Source organism: Podarcis raffonei, chromosome 7 (assembly GCF_027172205.1).
Source record: "Podarcis raffonei isolate rPodRaf1 chromosome 7, rPodRaf1.pri, whole genome shotgun sequence".
Classification (NCBI taxonomy): Eukaryota; Metazoa; Chordata; class Lepidosauria; order Squamata; family Lacertidae; genus Podarcis; species Podarcis raffonei.
The window spans coordinates 41,167,115-41,182,993 of NC_070608.1; the positions used below are offsets into that span (position 1 = coordinate 41,167,115).

A 15,879-nucleotide genomic window follows, 5' to 3' on the forward strand; every position below is an offset into this window, starting at 1 on the left:
ACAATGAAAAACAAAACAAAACATATATACCTCAGAAATTTTCTTTTCTTTGCAGAATCTTCTGGAGTCTTCATGTTCTTGTCTCTCTTTTTCTCTGGTGTCTGTAGAAGCATCTGAGCAGATTTTAACCAGTCACTTGCTGACCTTCCTGTATCTGTTTCAATCCCTGCTCCAAAATTGAACTCGGGCTTTTTATGGAATTCTAAATCAGCAGCTTTAGTTTCTGCTTGGCATTTTTCCAGACTTTCACTGTCTGATGAATATTCTGAAATTTCTAAAGAAATTGTCTGCATAAAAGAAATATATAATTCAATAATTAGAAGATAAGCAAACCAAATGTCACATCAATTAATAGGAACACAAAAATGTATTGCTTTGGCAAGCAGTACTAGTAATTTGTCCAATATATTCAGAAAGTCATAACAGTATAGATGTATGCATGTGATAAATCAAAAGCTTCTCAGAAAGCAATTTTTTTTTAGTCATTGGCAGAACACTGGTAAAGAAGGAGCCAAATGAAGCTTTCAAAGCAGGGAGTTCCACGTTATGGGTGCCACACCCTCACCATCACAATGGATAGGCAAATTCACTTGGGAAGAGCGGGTCACAAGCCATTTAGTGTTTTAAAGGTAATGTACAGCATTTTGTACCCCTAAACTGTGAACCTGCTTTTAACGAGTGTGCAACCCCATTGGGAAACACTCACAATTCCCATTTCCCCCCATAATTTCAAAGTAGAGAAAATCAAGTTATGCCCAAGAGCCTCTCATGCTAACAGGCTTCTCCAAAAAGAGCTTATTTATGAAGGTACTTAATAAATTACACATGTAACAAATATATGCGGTCTATACTTTGGCACACACAACGTTCTGCACAATATGAAAGAAGTTCAAAACAAGAGAAAATCTGAACAACATGAGGGCTAAATTACAGTTCAGAAGGGAGCAATTGGGAATGCAAAAAAGCAGACACTAAAGGGATGCACAACCCTTTCCCCACTCTAAACTGCTCTGACCCTAGGCACCCTAAGCTTAGTTTTGAATGAACTCCTGAATGCCCTCTAATGAGATGGCTGTTTGTGCCAAAAAGAAGGCTAAAGCTATGTCTGTGTAACATGTAGCTTGGTTCTTCCCCTTTATTAATTTAAATCAGAAAGTTTATATTCTAAAAACTTGCACCTGCACACTTGCAATGAGCACATGCAGTTCCACATTCATTCCAATGAAGAGTTCAAATTTGTGCATGCCTGACCTACATATACATGGATCTCCGGATTGGGGTCATATGAGAACGGGCCCCTCCCTCACAGCTTTCTGCTCTTTTGCTTAACTTTATACACTTCTTATCCTATCTCCTTCCTATCTCTATCAACAAACAAAATACAGTAACAGATTTCAGCCAAGAACATATATCTCTACAATTACACATTCTGAACAAACATAATGTGCTCAATAGGATATTTGGAAGGAAAAACAGATTTAGATTTGCTCAATTTAGCCTTTACAGTGTGGATGAACAAGTATATACATGCAGAATTGAGAGAAGGGTTTGGCACATAATACAGAGGTACCTCGGTTTAAGAACAGCCCTGTTTACGAACGATTCAGTTTACGAACTCCGCAAAACCAGAAGCAGTGTCCCGGTTTGCAAACTTTACCTCTGTCCAAGAATGGAATCCAAATGGTGGAAGGGCACTGGTGGCGGGAGGCCTTATTAGGGAAAGCGCACCTCGTTTTAAGAAAGGTTTCAGTTTAAGAATGGACTTCCGGAATGGATTAAGTTCGTAAACCGAGGTACCACTGTACTTCCAGCACTGCTTTAAGTAAAAATTAGCAGCAAAAAAGTATCTCCCTTTGTTCGCTGTCTTTGTCTATTACTTGCATTGACAGTGTCCCCATAGTGCTTTATTGTCTACGTTAAATACTTGCAGTGCATGCCAAATATTTATACTTGAAAATGTATTTTATTTCTTCCATTAGTACACACTCAGAAAAGCCAATATAAACCTTTCCCAATAATTTAAGTTTATGTTTGCACCTACTTAGTTTTCCGTATTGCACACAACGTTTTGAGTTAATCTGGTATTTCAACATGCTACCTGTGCCAAATCAAAAGTTTGTTTAGCTTCTCACATTTCTTTCTAAATCACTTTTAATCAGTAGTAAGTACTTGCCAAGTTCTAAGTAGACTTGAAGTGACATTTTTGACACATGAAAGCATATGAAGTGAGCAAGGTTTTGTAATTCAGCCTGTTCGCCTTCCCAATATTATGCTGTTAACACTGATGTTTAAATTCCCCTCTAAATGTTCTAGGGTCTTTTTAAGTTCAACAGTACAGGAGGAGCCAGTTGTACTTCACTTCCCATCTCCAAAATGGGGAAGGCAATAACAGCTTATGAAACAGCCTCCTAGTTCCCTCTTTCTATCATTCTATGTATATAATATTTCACATTACTTCCCTCATTTTTTCATTTTCTCTTCAGAATTCTACATTTTTTATTTAAAAGACTTTTCCTTTACAATCTGTCTCTTTGAAGGATATTTTCTGAACCTCCCCCCCAAAGAAAAAAAGGCAGTGTCTACTTTTCCACTCAGATTGATATACAAAATCAGATGAGCTTGGCCTTAGGACAAGAAAACTTACACTGGTTGAAGATGTTACATTAGTGACAAAAACATATACTCTTCCCCACCCCCTTGACAACTGGAAATAAAAATTCATATATTTGAACTTTATTTTCTTGTTTGAGGTTCTTAGCATTAAGATAATGTGATATGGTCTAAAATGTGTTTTACATACATTTATTGTGACCAACATAATACAACAATAGTTAAACCTGCATAGCATAAATGTGCTGTTATGTGTGTCATTTAAACCTTCTTTTAGAACTGTCATATTAACATATTTTAATCTTTTGTTGGAAGTCACCCAGGGTGGCTAGGAAAACCCAGCCAGAAGGGCAGGGTATAAATAGTAAAAAATATTATTATTATTATTATTATTATTATTATTATTATTATTATTATTAATCCCCTGCTAATTTAATAATCCTATGCACAAGAAACTGGCATAAAGAAAGCTGGTGTAAGTTAAACCAGAGTAAATTTACACAAGATCCAAACTGTGTTTTGCAGTAGGATTGCTGCTGTTGCCCTGCCTAAGCCTGGCAGAGAGAAAACAAGACTTTAAAATAAGAGTTCCACATCAGGTCGCTTTGTTAAGTGGCTGAGGTGAACAGGCTTGAGATCCAGCCTCTCAGCTAGTTAAGACCCCGCTGAGCTGAGCTGAACAAGTTATACCACTGCATCTTTGGCTGAGCCAGGGTTGGGGTTTAATGCTGATGGAAATCCAATGGAACTTAAGATGCTCATTCCAGCAGATCTTGCCACAGGATTGCCACCCAAGCCATCAGTGTAGGGCATCATAAAGTTTTACAGAAAAGAGACAGGTGTCTGCCCTTGCCTGAAAGAAAAGTCAGGGTGGCAGTGGACATATGTTACTGCTTTTAGAAGAAAGATAATACAGTACAATTATGTGTTAATATATTTTGAATCAGATACCTTTGTAGGGTTAATTTTCATCCTGATTGGCTCTCTCTAGCAAAACTGAATAGGTGGGTTAGTCTACAGCAGGCACCCCCAAACTCGGCCCTCCAGCTGTTTTGGGACTACAACTCCCATCATCCCTGAACACTGGTCCTGTTAGCTAGGGATGATGGGAGCTGTAGTCCCAAAACAGCTGGAGGGCCGAGTTTGGGGGTGCCCGGGCTACAGTATAGCTGAGGAAGCTTTACAGCTCTGTGAGCCAGGTCCTTATTGGGATCTGCATCACAGGCTAAAGGTGATGTCTAAAATCCCTTTTGCTCTCATCAAAGTGAGATCAGGTTTAAAAGAGAAAGGGGAAGCCTTTAGGATTCCCTTTTGAATCCAATCTCACTGCCATCTTAAACAGGGAGGTGTGACTCCCAAAGGCTTTTGCAAGAGGGCTCTCTGGTATGCTCAAACTCAGCAAGAATACTCTCCCTTTGTATCAGCTAATGTGAAAGGGGAGCAATTCTGTTTAGTGCTGGGTTCCTGCTTTGTGCAGCGCCTCAAAGGCTCCTAACAATCAGCTGTTTGCTGGGTGCTTTGGGAGCTGCACAGAGCAACTTTGAGCAAGCCCCACCCTTTCAGTCAAGCCCTGCCCTTACTTGTATGACCTCATAGAATCATAGAGTTGGAAGAGACCACAAGGGCCATCGAGTCCAACCCCCTGCCAAGCAGGAAACACCATCAGAGCACCATATGACCTCAGGTACAGGGTAGGTGGTTGTGGCTTGCTCAGAATGGCCTCATGGGCCAAATGGTGAAGTTTGGTAGGCCAAGGCTAGCCCAGGATCTGGAAGTTCCCCAATCCTGACCTAGGGATATAAAAATTCAGCTCAAGAGCTGAAGGTCTCTTGCCTTGCCTCAGGGAACAGTCCTGAAAACAAAGTGTAAATGAATTTTGACATAATTTAAAATAACCACCACCAAAATGGAATAATGTCTCTAAGGGAAACGTGATTATGCTGAAATAAATTGCAGAAGCAGACGCAGCCTCTGAAATACAGGTGTCAACTGACCACCTTTGTTATTTTTGAGATTGAGACTGGGAAATAAAAAATAAAATCTGTTAGCCAGGTGATGCAATATGATACTCATTAGTATGAAATCCTCTTCTTAAAAAGAGACTTCTGTGACACTTGTCTTCCCAGCAAATGATAAATGTTGCATTGAAAAGGCACAAATCTTTAGGGTGTTGCCACAGCAAAGTGTACGTTCCTTTGGCCATGACATTAACTTTGATGCTGTCCTGAAATTTGTGAATGCGTAGTAAAGTCACACGCACAAGGTCTTGCTTTGGAGGCATTTGTTTGTGGAAGCCCATCAATGTATTTCTGCATGTTATATTAGTCATTGGCCAGAAAAACCCTTTTCCACAGATTTCAATAAACATTGCCATAGATTTGACACTTGCCCAAGCTCTTCATGAATATTGCAGTGGACAGTGTGGAAACTGATTCATACTTTAGAGAAAACATGTATCCATGTTACAGTTTGTTTGCTTTTTGTGTTTTTTTGTGTTTGTTTTTTGAGATTGTAACACTATTACATTGGTCACATCTTTTAAAACACAGGAAAGCATTGAAACAACTTGTGGCGTAGTTCTTGAGTTTTCCTGCAGCCCTACTTGGAGATGAAAAGCCCTGAACATGGGACCTTCAGGAGGACTTCCGGGTTGGCGCCATTGTTTAATGGCGGATTCCCTCCGAGCTCCGGAGGGAATCGGCTCCGTAGCGTCTGGGTCTGGCCGCTGCGGCGAAGCGGAGACCCTTAAAATCACAGGCGCGGATGCCTGTGAACACAGAGACTCGGCGGGCACCATTTGCGCCCCCCCAATCCGCGACGGAGCCTTTTTAAAGGCTTCGGAACGGAGGCAGGGTGAGGCGTGGTGCTGAGAGTACTCCCTCGCCTACGGAGTGAAGCCGCAAGCCATTGACAGAGAGCGCCAACTTCTTTCAAGACCGACTGGACTCTAAAATATAAACCCGTGAGTAATACGGAGATTGGAACGTTAAAAAATTTTAATTTTGGATCTGGAACGAGCGGGAAGGGGCTAAAAAGGAAGTCACCCCCCCCCTTTGTAAACAATTTAAAGCAAAGGACTGGGCAACTAAGGTCGAGGAACCTGTTTTTTAGTGAAAAGATCTTGATTTCACGGTTTTGACACTATAAGGATTTACTGGAGGATAAAAAGAATCTGGGGATTGGAATTTCACCCCCCCCCCCGAGACCCGGGAACGCCCCAAGAGAAAGTCTGTTGCATGGAAGATTTTGACAGCTGTCAAGAGAGCTGCTAGTCAGCTAGTTGCCAGCTGGAAAAAGAGAACATTGTTTCTGCTGTTTTTGTTGGTTCATTTGGTACAACTTTGTTGAAAACAACGAGGGCTGATACAAAATAACTGGACTTTTGGTTTTGAGCTGAAAGGAACATTAAGGAACTAAAATCCCCCTAGAGGGGTAATAGGGATACTACATTACAAAAATGACTGGAGTATGTAAAATCCAAGCAGAATTGGACAGAGCACTCGTTCTCTTGGGAAACTTGAAAGATGAATACAATGTTATGTCTACAAAGGTATCACTACTACACTGGTCAGTAAACAACAGTTTTGAGCCTGATAAGGACTTGAAACAGGAAGCCTGCTTAACAGAACAAATAAATGAAACTGAAAGTGCAGAAATGATGGAGCAAGGTGCAGTTTTTGAAGAAAATGAAGGAGAAGCAGGAGATGTGCAGGAGTTAAAGGAGAGTTACAATATGAGGCCTGACATGATGATAAAAAAGGACAATAAAAATTGGATGTGGAAAGCCTGGTCTGAATGGGAGCCTGGAAAATGGAGAGATCTCCCTTGGAGGAGATCTGAAGACCTGAGGATTACAAATCTGCGGAAGGTGAAAGCTGGAGCCTTGGGGATATCTGGATCTGTAAGAAATTTGAAACAAGAGTTGGAGCCCCCCACAGGCTTTGCTTTTAAGTATGGAAGACTGGCTGGAAGCAACAAGGATTCTGCTGGGCCGGAGCCCCTCCGAGACTTGGGGTTTAACATTAAGGACCATCAAAGAGACCGGCAGAAAGGAACTGAGAGAGATAAAAGGGCCTCAGATGTGAGGTCTCCAGGCTAAATAAATAATATAAAGACTGATGGACATTGGTCGGGGACTGGAACCGGGAAAAGGGTGGGTGGAGGTTGGGAATCCAAAGGGCACATAAGGATAATTTGTTTTCTTTTTTTTATTTTTAATTAGTGGTAAGGAAATTGGGTAAATCGTGGAAGGGAAATTTTGGTCGACTTTAGGAAAAAGGTTTAAGAACAATTAATGAGGTATAAGTATTGATGTGTGTTTTTAATAAGGTAAAATTGGTTTCTTCTTTTTTAAATTAATTGAAAATAAGATTGTTAAAAATAAATGGAGGAAATGGAAAAAAGAAGCAAAGTAAAAAATGGTATGTTAGAATAAATGTATAAGTTAAGGTAAAGAAATAAGTTAAGGATTTGCTGAACTGACAATTTAAATTGGAATACAAGAAGGGGAGGTGTGAGGAGGTCTGAGAAATAAGGTTAAGAACAATAAGTATTAGTAACTTTATGTGTTTTTTCTATTTTTCTTTTGTTGTTTAATTTTGTTATGTATTTTTGTATTTTTCTTTTGTTCTGTTTATTTTTTGTTCTTGTTTGTTTCTTGAAAATGCTAATAAATATTTAATTAAAAAAAAAATGAACATGGGACCTTCAGCATGCAAACAGTTGCTGTAACATTAAGCTACAGTTTCTCCTTTGCACATTAAGAAAAGTAGCAGCAGGCTGCTCTTTCAAACCAAGATCTCACTGATACATATTACTTTGATTTTGCAGCATTCCATTTAAAATTGTGAAACATTTTTGCCCCCCTTTTTGGATACCACCTGTGGGGTTCCTTTGAGAGTAGTATGCAAAGGGAAAATCAGATACACACCCATGTTTTCACTTACCTACTTGTTTGTGTGTGCAGTATTGTGGTGACATCTCATCACTTCAAAGCATAAAACCACAAAGGCAACAGTCAGAATGTGAAAGATTAAACTGCCATGCATAGGCAGAGTTAACAAAAAAAAAAAAAAAGACAAACAACAACTATCAAGACTGATAAATCACTGGCTTCTTATTTTTTTTCCACAGAGTGGCAAGCCCAAACAGAGTAAAATAATCAGTCACACAGGACTGACAATTACGCTTTATAGATGCAGGACATTTTGTTTCTTAGCATGTAATATTGCAGCTTTCCAAGATACAAGTAGGTAAAAGAACTACATTTTAAATACTATAAGAACCACATTTCTGCATGAAATGTAACACTAGCAGACCTATTCAAACCTAGTTCTACTACAATCGCATCTAAAGTTGAGGAGGTTTTAAGAGTTTTAGAGGAAAGGGGGGGACACAGGTGGAGGGAGATGCTAATTTCTCACTGAGACCACAGCCTGTAGTCTCTCTGCAGTCAGCTCACCCAGGTGTTTCTCTCCTCAGCTGAGTTTTGCTAATGGAAATAAGCACGGTTGGCAGGAAACCATTTGGTGGGGGAAGGCTATGGAGTGATAAGACAGTAGACAAGAGAAGCACTCATCTCCCATTACCCGTGCAACCTTTTTCTTTTTGCTTAAAACTAGATTCAGTTCCCACTTTATACATGGCTGGGGCAGAATCAGTTTTAAACAAAGAGGCTTGTTGCCTAACACTGATATATATGGCTTTTGTCTTCTAAGGGCTGCATGTAAGCTACTAAACATTTTCAGCATTGGGGGGAAGGGAATAGCTTGTTTGAAGCCTGACTCACCATATATATTGCTCAATGCGGATGCTTTCTGTAACTGTTGAACTGATTGCTACTGATGGCTACAGCTAGATGGCTATGTCTTTCCCAGCATGCCTCTAACATGACAGCTCCAAAAATATTTACTCAAAAGCAAACCCCATTAATACTATGAGTGGTGTTCAACTAAGTTTTACCCACAGTAGACCCCCTGAAATAAGCTTTGTCATGTTTATTAATTTTAATAGGTCTACTCTGAGCTAAACTAAGTTGAATACCACCCCATGTTTAAGATTTCAGCCTTAGTAATACTAGGTCACCGCAACAAAATATGAAGACAAAGTGATTTGCCCAAAATTACCAACACACCTCTGCAAAGATCTGAAGCAGGTTAGGTATTATGAACTGCATCTCTCAATTCATTGTCTGCAAACCTCAACATCAGGAAGCTACAATCTTCGAAGTCACACTACTTACTACAAACAAATCTTTAGGCCAGTGCCAACTACACTGTACCCTAAACTGACATGTCAATTTAGGAAAAGCAGTGGAGAAAAATAATATATATATACATATATAGTAGAACTTTAATCAGATCACAACTCATCAGATTAGAATTTAGTTAGAGCCACCACCCCATCTCTTCAGAACAGCGGTAGAGCGATCTTTAAAATGTGGTTATAACATTAATGTTATGACTCATTATCAGGGAAGATATCACTTCCAGAAGCTGAGCACCTTATCACATTGGGGCATATTATCTCTATGTGAAAGTGTCCATCAATATCAATTCCTAGGCTCTTTGAACATTTTAAAAAAATATTGTAGGTATGCATCTGCCAACTGTATGTTCTGACAAGACTCCAGCCTCAGCACCATTATTAAAAATGGAAATTCATAGAACATTTTGAGGTAAAATTTATAGGAAAAACTGACCAGCAATACCTCTTTAAGCAACGGCAAGTGCCATATAATAACATATATTTACACTTTCTATTCCAACATACTTCATGAGCTAAGGAATAATAATAATACCTTTTAATACAAGTTAACACAGAATATAACAATTATTTATCTCATATATACATATGTTTTCTAATCATAACATTTAACCTTAAACTATTCAAAATAAATTAGGTTGGCAGAAAGTGACTAGTCCCTCAGCTGTAACAGCATCCAGATCCTTCAAGATTTTACAAGTGTCAGCGCATTGAAGCAACAACCTAGTGCTTTAAAAGTCTTCCACATGCATTATCTTGCTATAATTTTTGCACTGTTCCCATAAGGGCCTGGTTCACACATAACACAAGCCTTGTTTAATGCTAACTTTAGTTATATGTAAGGTATCTGACAAATAACCATTTAAATATTGCTTTATTCTGCACCCCCACCCCATGGCCTGGCTTTCTCCTGACAAAGGAGACACTAGAAATAAAGAGTCACACTTCACATTCCACTCTGGAGCTTTCGGCCAGTGCCAACTCCTTAACCATACTTAAGGAGGACATCCAGATTCACACCTCATACTAAGTCATGGTTAATTTTAACTAAGGATTATAAACCAATTACAGTGGTACCTTCGGTTAAGTACTTAATTCGTTCCGGAGGTCTGTTCTTAACCTGAAACTGTTCTTAACCTGAAGCACCACTTTAGCTAATGGGGCCTTCTGCTGCCGCCACGCTGCCAGAGCACGATTTCTGTTCCCATCCTGAAGCAAAGTTCTTAACCTGAAGCACTATTTCTGGGTTAGTGGACTCTGTAACCTGAAGCATATGTAACCTGAAGCGTATGTAACCTGACGTACCACTGTACAAATCTTGGTCAGTGAGTGACCTTAATAAACCATAGTTAAGCTGCTGGCCTGGGTTCACCCATAACACTAAGCATAAGGTGTTAACCAGGTAGAAGTATACCAATATTATGGACTTCCGGAGGCGGCGCAAAACCGTGATGGCGGACCTCTTCGAGCTCTGAAGAGGGGCACCGCAGAAAAGGGTTGCTCGCGACGGCGCAGCGGCAACCCATCAAGATAAACCACGGGCAGAGTGAGTCCGTGGCCGTGGGACCCGGCGGGCACCTGGAGCGACCCCGAAATCACAAAAGGAACCCCGTAAGGGGCTCCGGAGTGAAGGAGGGGGAGCGGTGCTGTGGGTTCATCGCTCTTTCTGCGGAGGCGAAGCCGCGCGGCTGTCACGGATGAGCGCTGACCTTTCTTCCAAGAAACATCGGGCTGAAACATCAAACCCGTGAGTAAGGACCTAAGACTTTACAAATTAAATCGGAAAATTTGGCTAAAAACGGGAGACGAGAAAGAGGAAGTCCGTCTTCCGACACTGCTTTCAAGATCAAAGCAGACGGTCTAAAGAGCGGAAAGCGCTGTGAACAGGGAAGCTTTGAAGCTTTAAATCGGGACTTTCGTGCACATTTGAATTTTACTTTTAAAGAATAAATACAGCATAAAATTGACCTGGAGCGGACACCCCAAGGGCAAGGGAAGACTCTAACCCCAAATTCCCGGGTGGCCGGGTAAAGTTGTTTAAACTGCGGAACTGTTGCAAGCTTCCAGATACTTTTGTAACTTTTGAGCTCATCTAGCTGAAGTGGATACAATTGCAGGCACCCTGCTGGAACTTTGTTATATGTTGAAAAGGGCTCTGCAGGACTTTTTTTTTAGCGTGCTGGAACTAATTTGCTTTTAAAATTGTTTTTAAAGTTGGAACAAAGAGACTTTAATTGTGGAAAGTTACCTTCTTCTTACTAAAACTTTGGTGGCACTCCCCCTAGAGGACATTGGGAATACAGAGGCCTGGGAAAGTTTTTTTTGTTTACCTTCTCTCAATAGACTGTTTTTAATTCTGGACTTGCCTTTCCCATGGGATTACAACACTTGACCTTGAACGTTGACTGATGAGTGGCACAGGAAAGACAAGAGCAGCCAAAGCTAAGGAAGCTAAGGAGAAAGAGAAAGCAAAAAAGCAAGCACAGCTTTTGCAAACAACTTTAACTCAGGGACGTAGATTATCAGTTCCAGCTGTGCTTGCGACACAAAAAGTAGAAACCGAAAAGCCTGAAAAATCTGAAGAGGAAGATATGGCAGCAGGAGGAGCTGAGGCAGTACTGAAACAAGTTTTGGAACAACTGTCAGCAATAAATCAAAAAATTGATAACCAATCAACAAAAATTGACCAAGCAACATCCTCGATTCAGAAATTGACAGATCAGGTTTCCCAACATACTCAAGCAATTGAAAAATTGCAAGGAGCAACAGAAGAGAATCGTAAACTGGCAGGGGAAGCCGTTCAAATTGCAACATCAGCTAAAAAAGAAGTCGAGGAAGTTAAAGCGGAAGTCAGGCCTCTTCATAAACAGATAGGGGACCAACAAACCTATCTCTCGTTGGTGGAATTGAAAAATCGCGAGACCAACCTTAGACTAAGGGCAGTCCCAGAAATTGAACAAGAAGATTTGAAAGGACTTTTGACAACAGAGTTTACAAAGTTCTGGGACTTAAAAGAAGAAATTGATTTTAAAATTGTATCGGCTTTTCGGTTGGGAAGATTAGTAAGAAAAGATAGATCCAGAGACTGCTTAATAGCTTTGAGATCAAGGGAGGAGAGAGACAAAATACTAGGCCTACACTTCAAAAACTCAATTGTGATACAAGAGAAAAGGGTGGAAATTTATCGAGATATTCCTAAACAGTTATTGGACTTGAGAGCCACCTACTCAGATTTGGCTAAGTTATTGAGACTCAACACAATTCCTTATAGGTGGGAGTTCCCACAAGGGCTATCATTCACCTACAAACAGAAGAAGGTTAAAATAAGATCACCAGAGGACTTACAAAAGTTCCAGCACGACCACGGAGAAGACCTCCAAAAAGAAGCAGCAGCTAATTGGCCTATACCCAACCCAGGTGGAGCAATACCTGCACCTTCGGAATCAGAGGAGAAAGAAGATACACCGCTCTAGGTGTAGCAGAATAGTTCAGGATGTCTCTGCGGCTATTCAGTTGGAATATAAATGGCGGAAATTCCCCGGAGAAAAGAAGGAGGTTATTTCACATATTGAAGAAAGAACAATTGGACATTATTTGCCTACAAGAAACCCATGTGACCAGGCTCCACAGGAAGGTTTTGGTAAATAAAAGATTAGGCCAAGAATTTATTTCGTCTGACAAAGTAAAGAAAAGAGGAGTGGTGATCTATGCTAAGGAGAGCCTGACACCCAAATTTCTATTTAAGGATGAACAAGGAAGAATTTTGGCAATCGAAATTCAAACCCAAGGAGAAAAAATATTGATATTAGGAATTTATGCCCCAAATGACGGGAAATCAGAATTTTTCAAGAAGCTGCATGAGACGTTGCTGGACTATCTGGACTATGCTAACATCATAATGATGGGAGATATGAATGGAGTGGTGTCTACACATATGGATAAGTCTTACAACCAAAACTTAACATCTGATGGCAGACTGCCCAAAACTTTTTTCGAACTGACTGACAATCTGGATTTGATCGACATATGGAGGACAAAGAACCCCCTAGGTAAAGAAGGAACTTTTTTCTCTGAGGCCCACCTGTCTTGGTCAAGGATCGACCAAATCTGGACCTCCAGGGGGCTGGCACCCAAGACTAAAAAGGTGGAAATCTGCCCAAAAACATGCTCCGACCACAACGCCTTGAAAATAGAACTTAGATTAACTCAACCCGGTTCCTTCAGATGGAGAATGAATGACACACTACTAAGAGATCAAGAGATTGTGAAAAAGGCCCAAAAAACATTAAAGGACTATTTTGAGATAAATCTGAATACTACAGTTGAAAAAAGAACGATCTGGGACGCAAGTAAAGCTGTTATGAGAGGGTTTCTGATACAACAGAATTCAATCAAGAAAAAACTCTGGAACGGAAAGAAGGACAAAATATTGGAGAAAATACACCAAGGAGAAAAAAAACTGAGAACCAAACCAAAGTCCAAGGAGGTGCTGAGAGAAATTAAATTCCACCAAGCAGAATACTCAAAATTGATTAATCAGGAGATTGAATGGAAAATAAAACAGATGAAGCAAAGATCTTTTGAATCAGCAAATAAATGTGGAAAGCTGCTAGCTTGGCAGCTGAAAAAAAGACAAAAGCTAAACACGATAACAAATCTAGAGATTGATGGAAGGACCGTACAGAAACCAGAAGAAATTAGGAGGTGCTTCCACAGATACTTCAAAGAACTGTATGCACAGGGGCCCCAGAAAGAATCAGAGATAGATCAATTTTTAAAGATAAATGGACTATCAAAAATAACTCAAGATAAAAGATCAATCTTGAACTCTATAATAACCACACAGGAAATTGAAGGTGCCATTCAGAATATGCAACTAGGCAAATCTCCAGGCCCGGATGGACTTACCTCCAAATATTACAAGGTTCTGAAGGACTATTTGATACAACCTTTGTTGGAGGTATGTAACCAGATTATGGATGGGAAGAGGGCACCAGAAACGTGGAAAGAAGCCTTCATCACATTGATACCTAAGTCAGAATCTGAAAAGACTCAGCTTAAAAACTACCGTCCCATCTCACTCCTAAATGTGGATTACAAAATATTTGCAGACATTTTGGCAAATAGACTTAAAAAAGTCTTAAATGAAGTAATTCATAAAGACCAAGCTGGCTTTCTCCCTGGTAGACATTTATATGAGAACACTAGAAACATCATTGACATTTTAGAACTTTTGCAGACTAACAGGAACACAAGGGCGGTGTTAATCTTTATTGATGCGGAGAAAGCATTTGACAATATATCTTGGATGTTTATGAAGAAGAACTTGGAGGGGATGGGAGTGGGACGGGGGTTTGAGAATGGATTACATGCAATCTATTCAGAACAAAAAGCTAAATTAATAGTGAACAATGTGGTGACGGAGGAATTTAAAATTGAAAAAGGGACACGACAAGGGTGCCCTCTATCCCCTCTGTTATTTATTTCAGTCCTGGAGGTGCTATTGAATATGATCAGAGAGGACCGGTTGGTACAAGGGATAGAGGTCGGAGTGAAACAATATAAACTGAAAGCTTTTGCAGATGACCTAGTTTTGACACTGCAGGAGCCAGAATCCAGTACAAAAAGAGTTCTCGAACTTATATCTGAATTTGGTCGGGTGGCGGGATTTAGGTTGAATAAACAAAAAACTAAGGTTCTGACCAAAAATTTAACAATTACAGAAACAGAGGGGTTTCAGAGAGAAACAGAACTGAATGTGGTTAAAAAAGTGAAATACCTTGGGATCTATTTGTCCTCCAAGAATTTGAATTTATTTAAGGATAATTATGAGAAATGTTGGTTGGAAGTTAAAAAGGATTTAGAAATTTGGTCAAGATTGAAACTTTCCTTGTTGGGAAGAATTGCAGCTATAAAAATGAATGTGTTGCCGAAAATGTTATTTTTGTTTCAAACCTTACAGATCGTGGACAGAGTGGATTGCTTTGGAAAATGGCAGAAGGATATATCTAGATTTATCTGGCAGGGCAAAAAGCCCCGAATAAAGTTTAAAATATTAACAGATTCGAAAGAAAGAGGGGGGTTTGCCCTGCCGGACTTGAGGTTGTATTATGAAGCTGCAGCCTTCTGCTGGCTGAAAGATTGGTTTTTGTTGGAAAACACCGATGTCCTAGATCTGGAAGGTTTTAATAATGCTTTTGGATGGCACGCATACCTATGGTACGACAAGGTTAAAGCACATAAATTGTTTAAAAGCCACATTGTCAGAAAAGCAATTTTTGCAGTCTGGATGAAATATAAAGACTTACTAGAGAGTAAAACTCCGAGGTGGCTATCACCAGTGGAGGCCAAGGCCCGAAAAAGACCCAATATGGAGGCCTATTGGCCGAAATATTGGGAATTGACTGAAAAAATTGGAGACAATTGGAAGTTGCAGGGCCAGGACAAACTAAAAAATAAGGTGCGAGACTGGCTACATTATGCTCAAATTCAAGAGGTTTTCAAAATGGACAAAAAAGTTGGTTTCCAGGTGGAAAAGTCGAAACTAGAGACAGAATTGTTAGAACCAAAGACAAAGCTGTTATCTAGAATGTATAACTTGCTGCTTATGTGGAATTTACAGGATGAGACAGTTAAATCTGCTATGATTAAATGGGCACAGGATGTTGGACACAACATTATGTTTGAAGACTGGGAAAGGTTATGGAACACCGGAATGAAATTTACGGCCAGTACGGCCTTGAAGGAAAACATTATGAAAATGATATACCGGTGGTACATGACCCCAGTCAAGTTAGCTAAGATACATCACCTGTCTGACAATAAATGTTGGAAGTGTAAGGAAGCAGAGGGGACTTTCTTTCACCTCTGGTGGACATGCCCAAAGGTTAAGGCTTTCTGGGAAATGATTTACAATGAGTTGAAAAAGGTATTTAGGTATACCTTTCCCAAGAAACCAGAGGCCTTCCTGTTGGGCATGGTAGACCAGAAAGTGTTAAAGAAGGA

At 40.0% G+C, this 15,879-nt stretch overlaps 1 protein-coding gene across 7 annotated transcripts in view; it reads right to left on the minus strand.

Moving 5' to 3' along the window:
- The window catches only part of SPIDR (scaffold protein involved in DNA repair), a 177,691-nt gene that overhangs the window by 109,794 nt on the left and 52,018 nt on the right, over positions 1 to 15,879 (minus strand). For all 7 annotated transcript variants that reach the window (XM_053396217.1, XM_053396215.1, XM_053396216.1 and 4 more), the window contains one exon: positions 31 to 287. In XM_053396217.1, the coding sequence (XP_053252192.1) occupies positions 31 to 287 (257 nt within the window). The remainder of the gene's footprint in view (positions 1 to 30; positions 288 to 15,879) is intronic.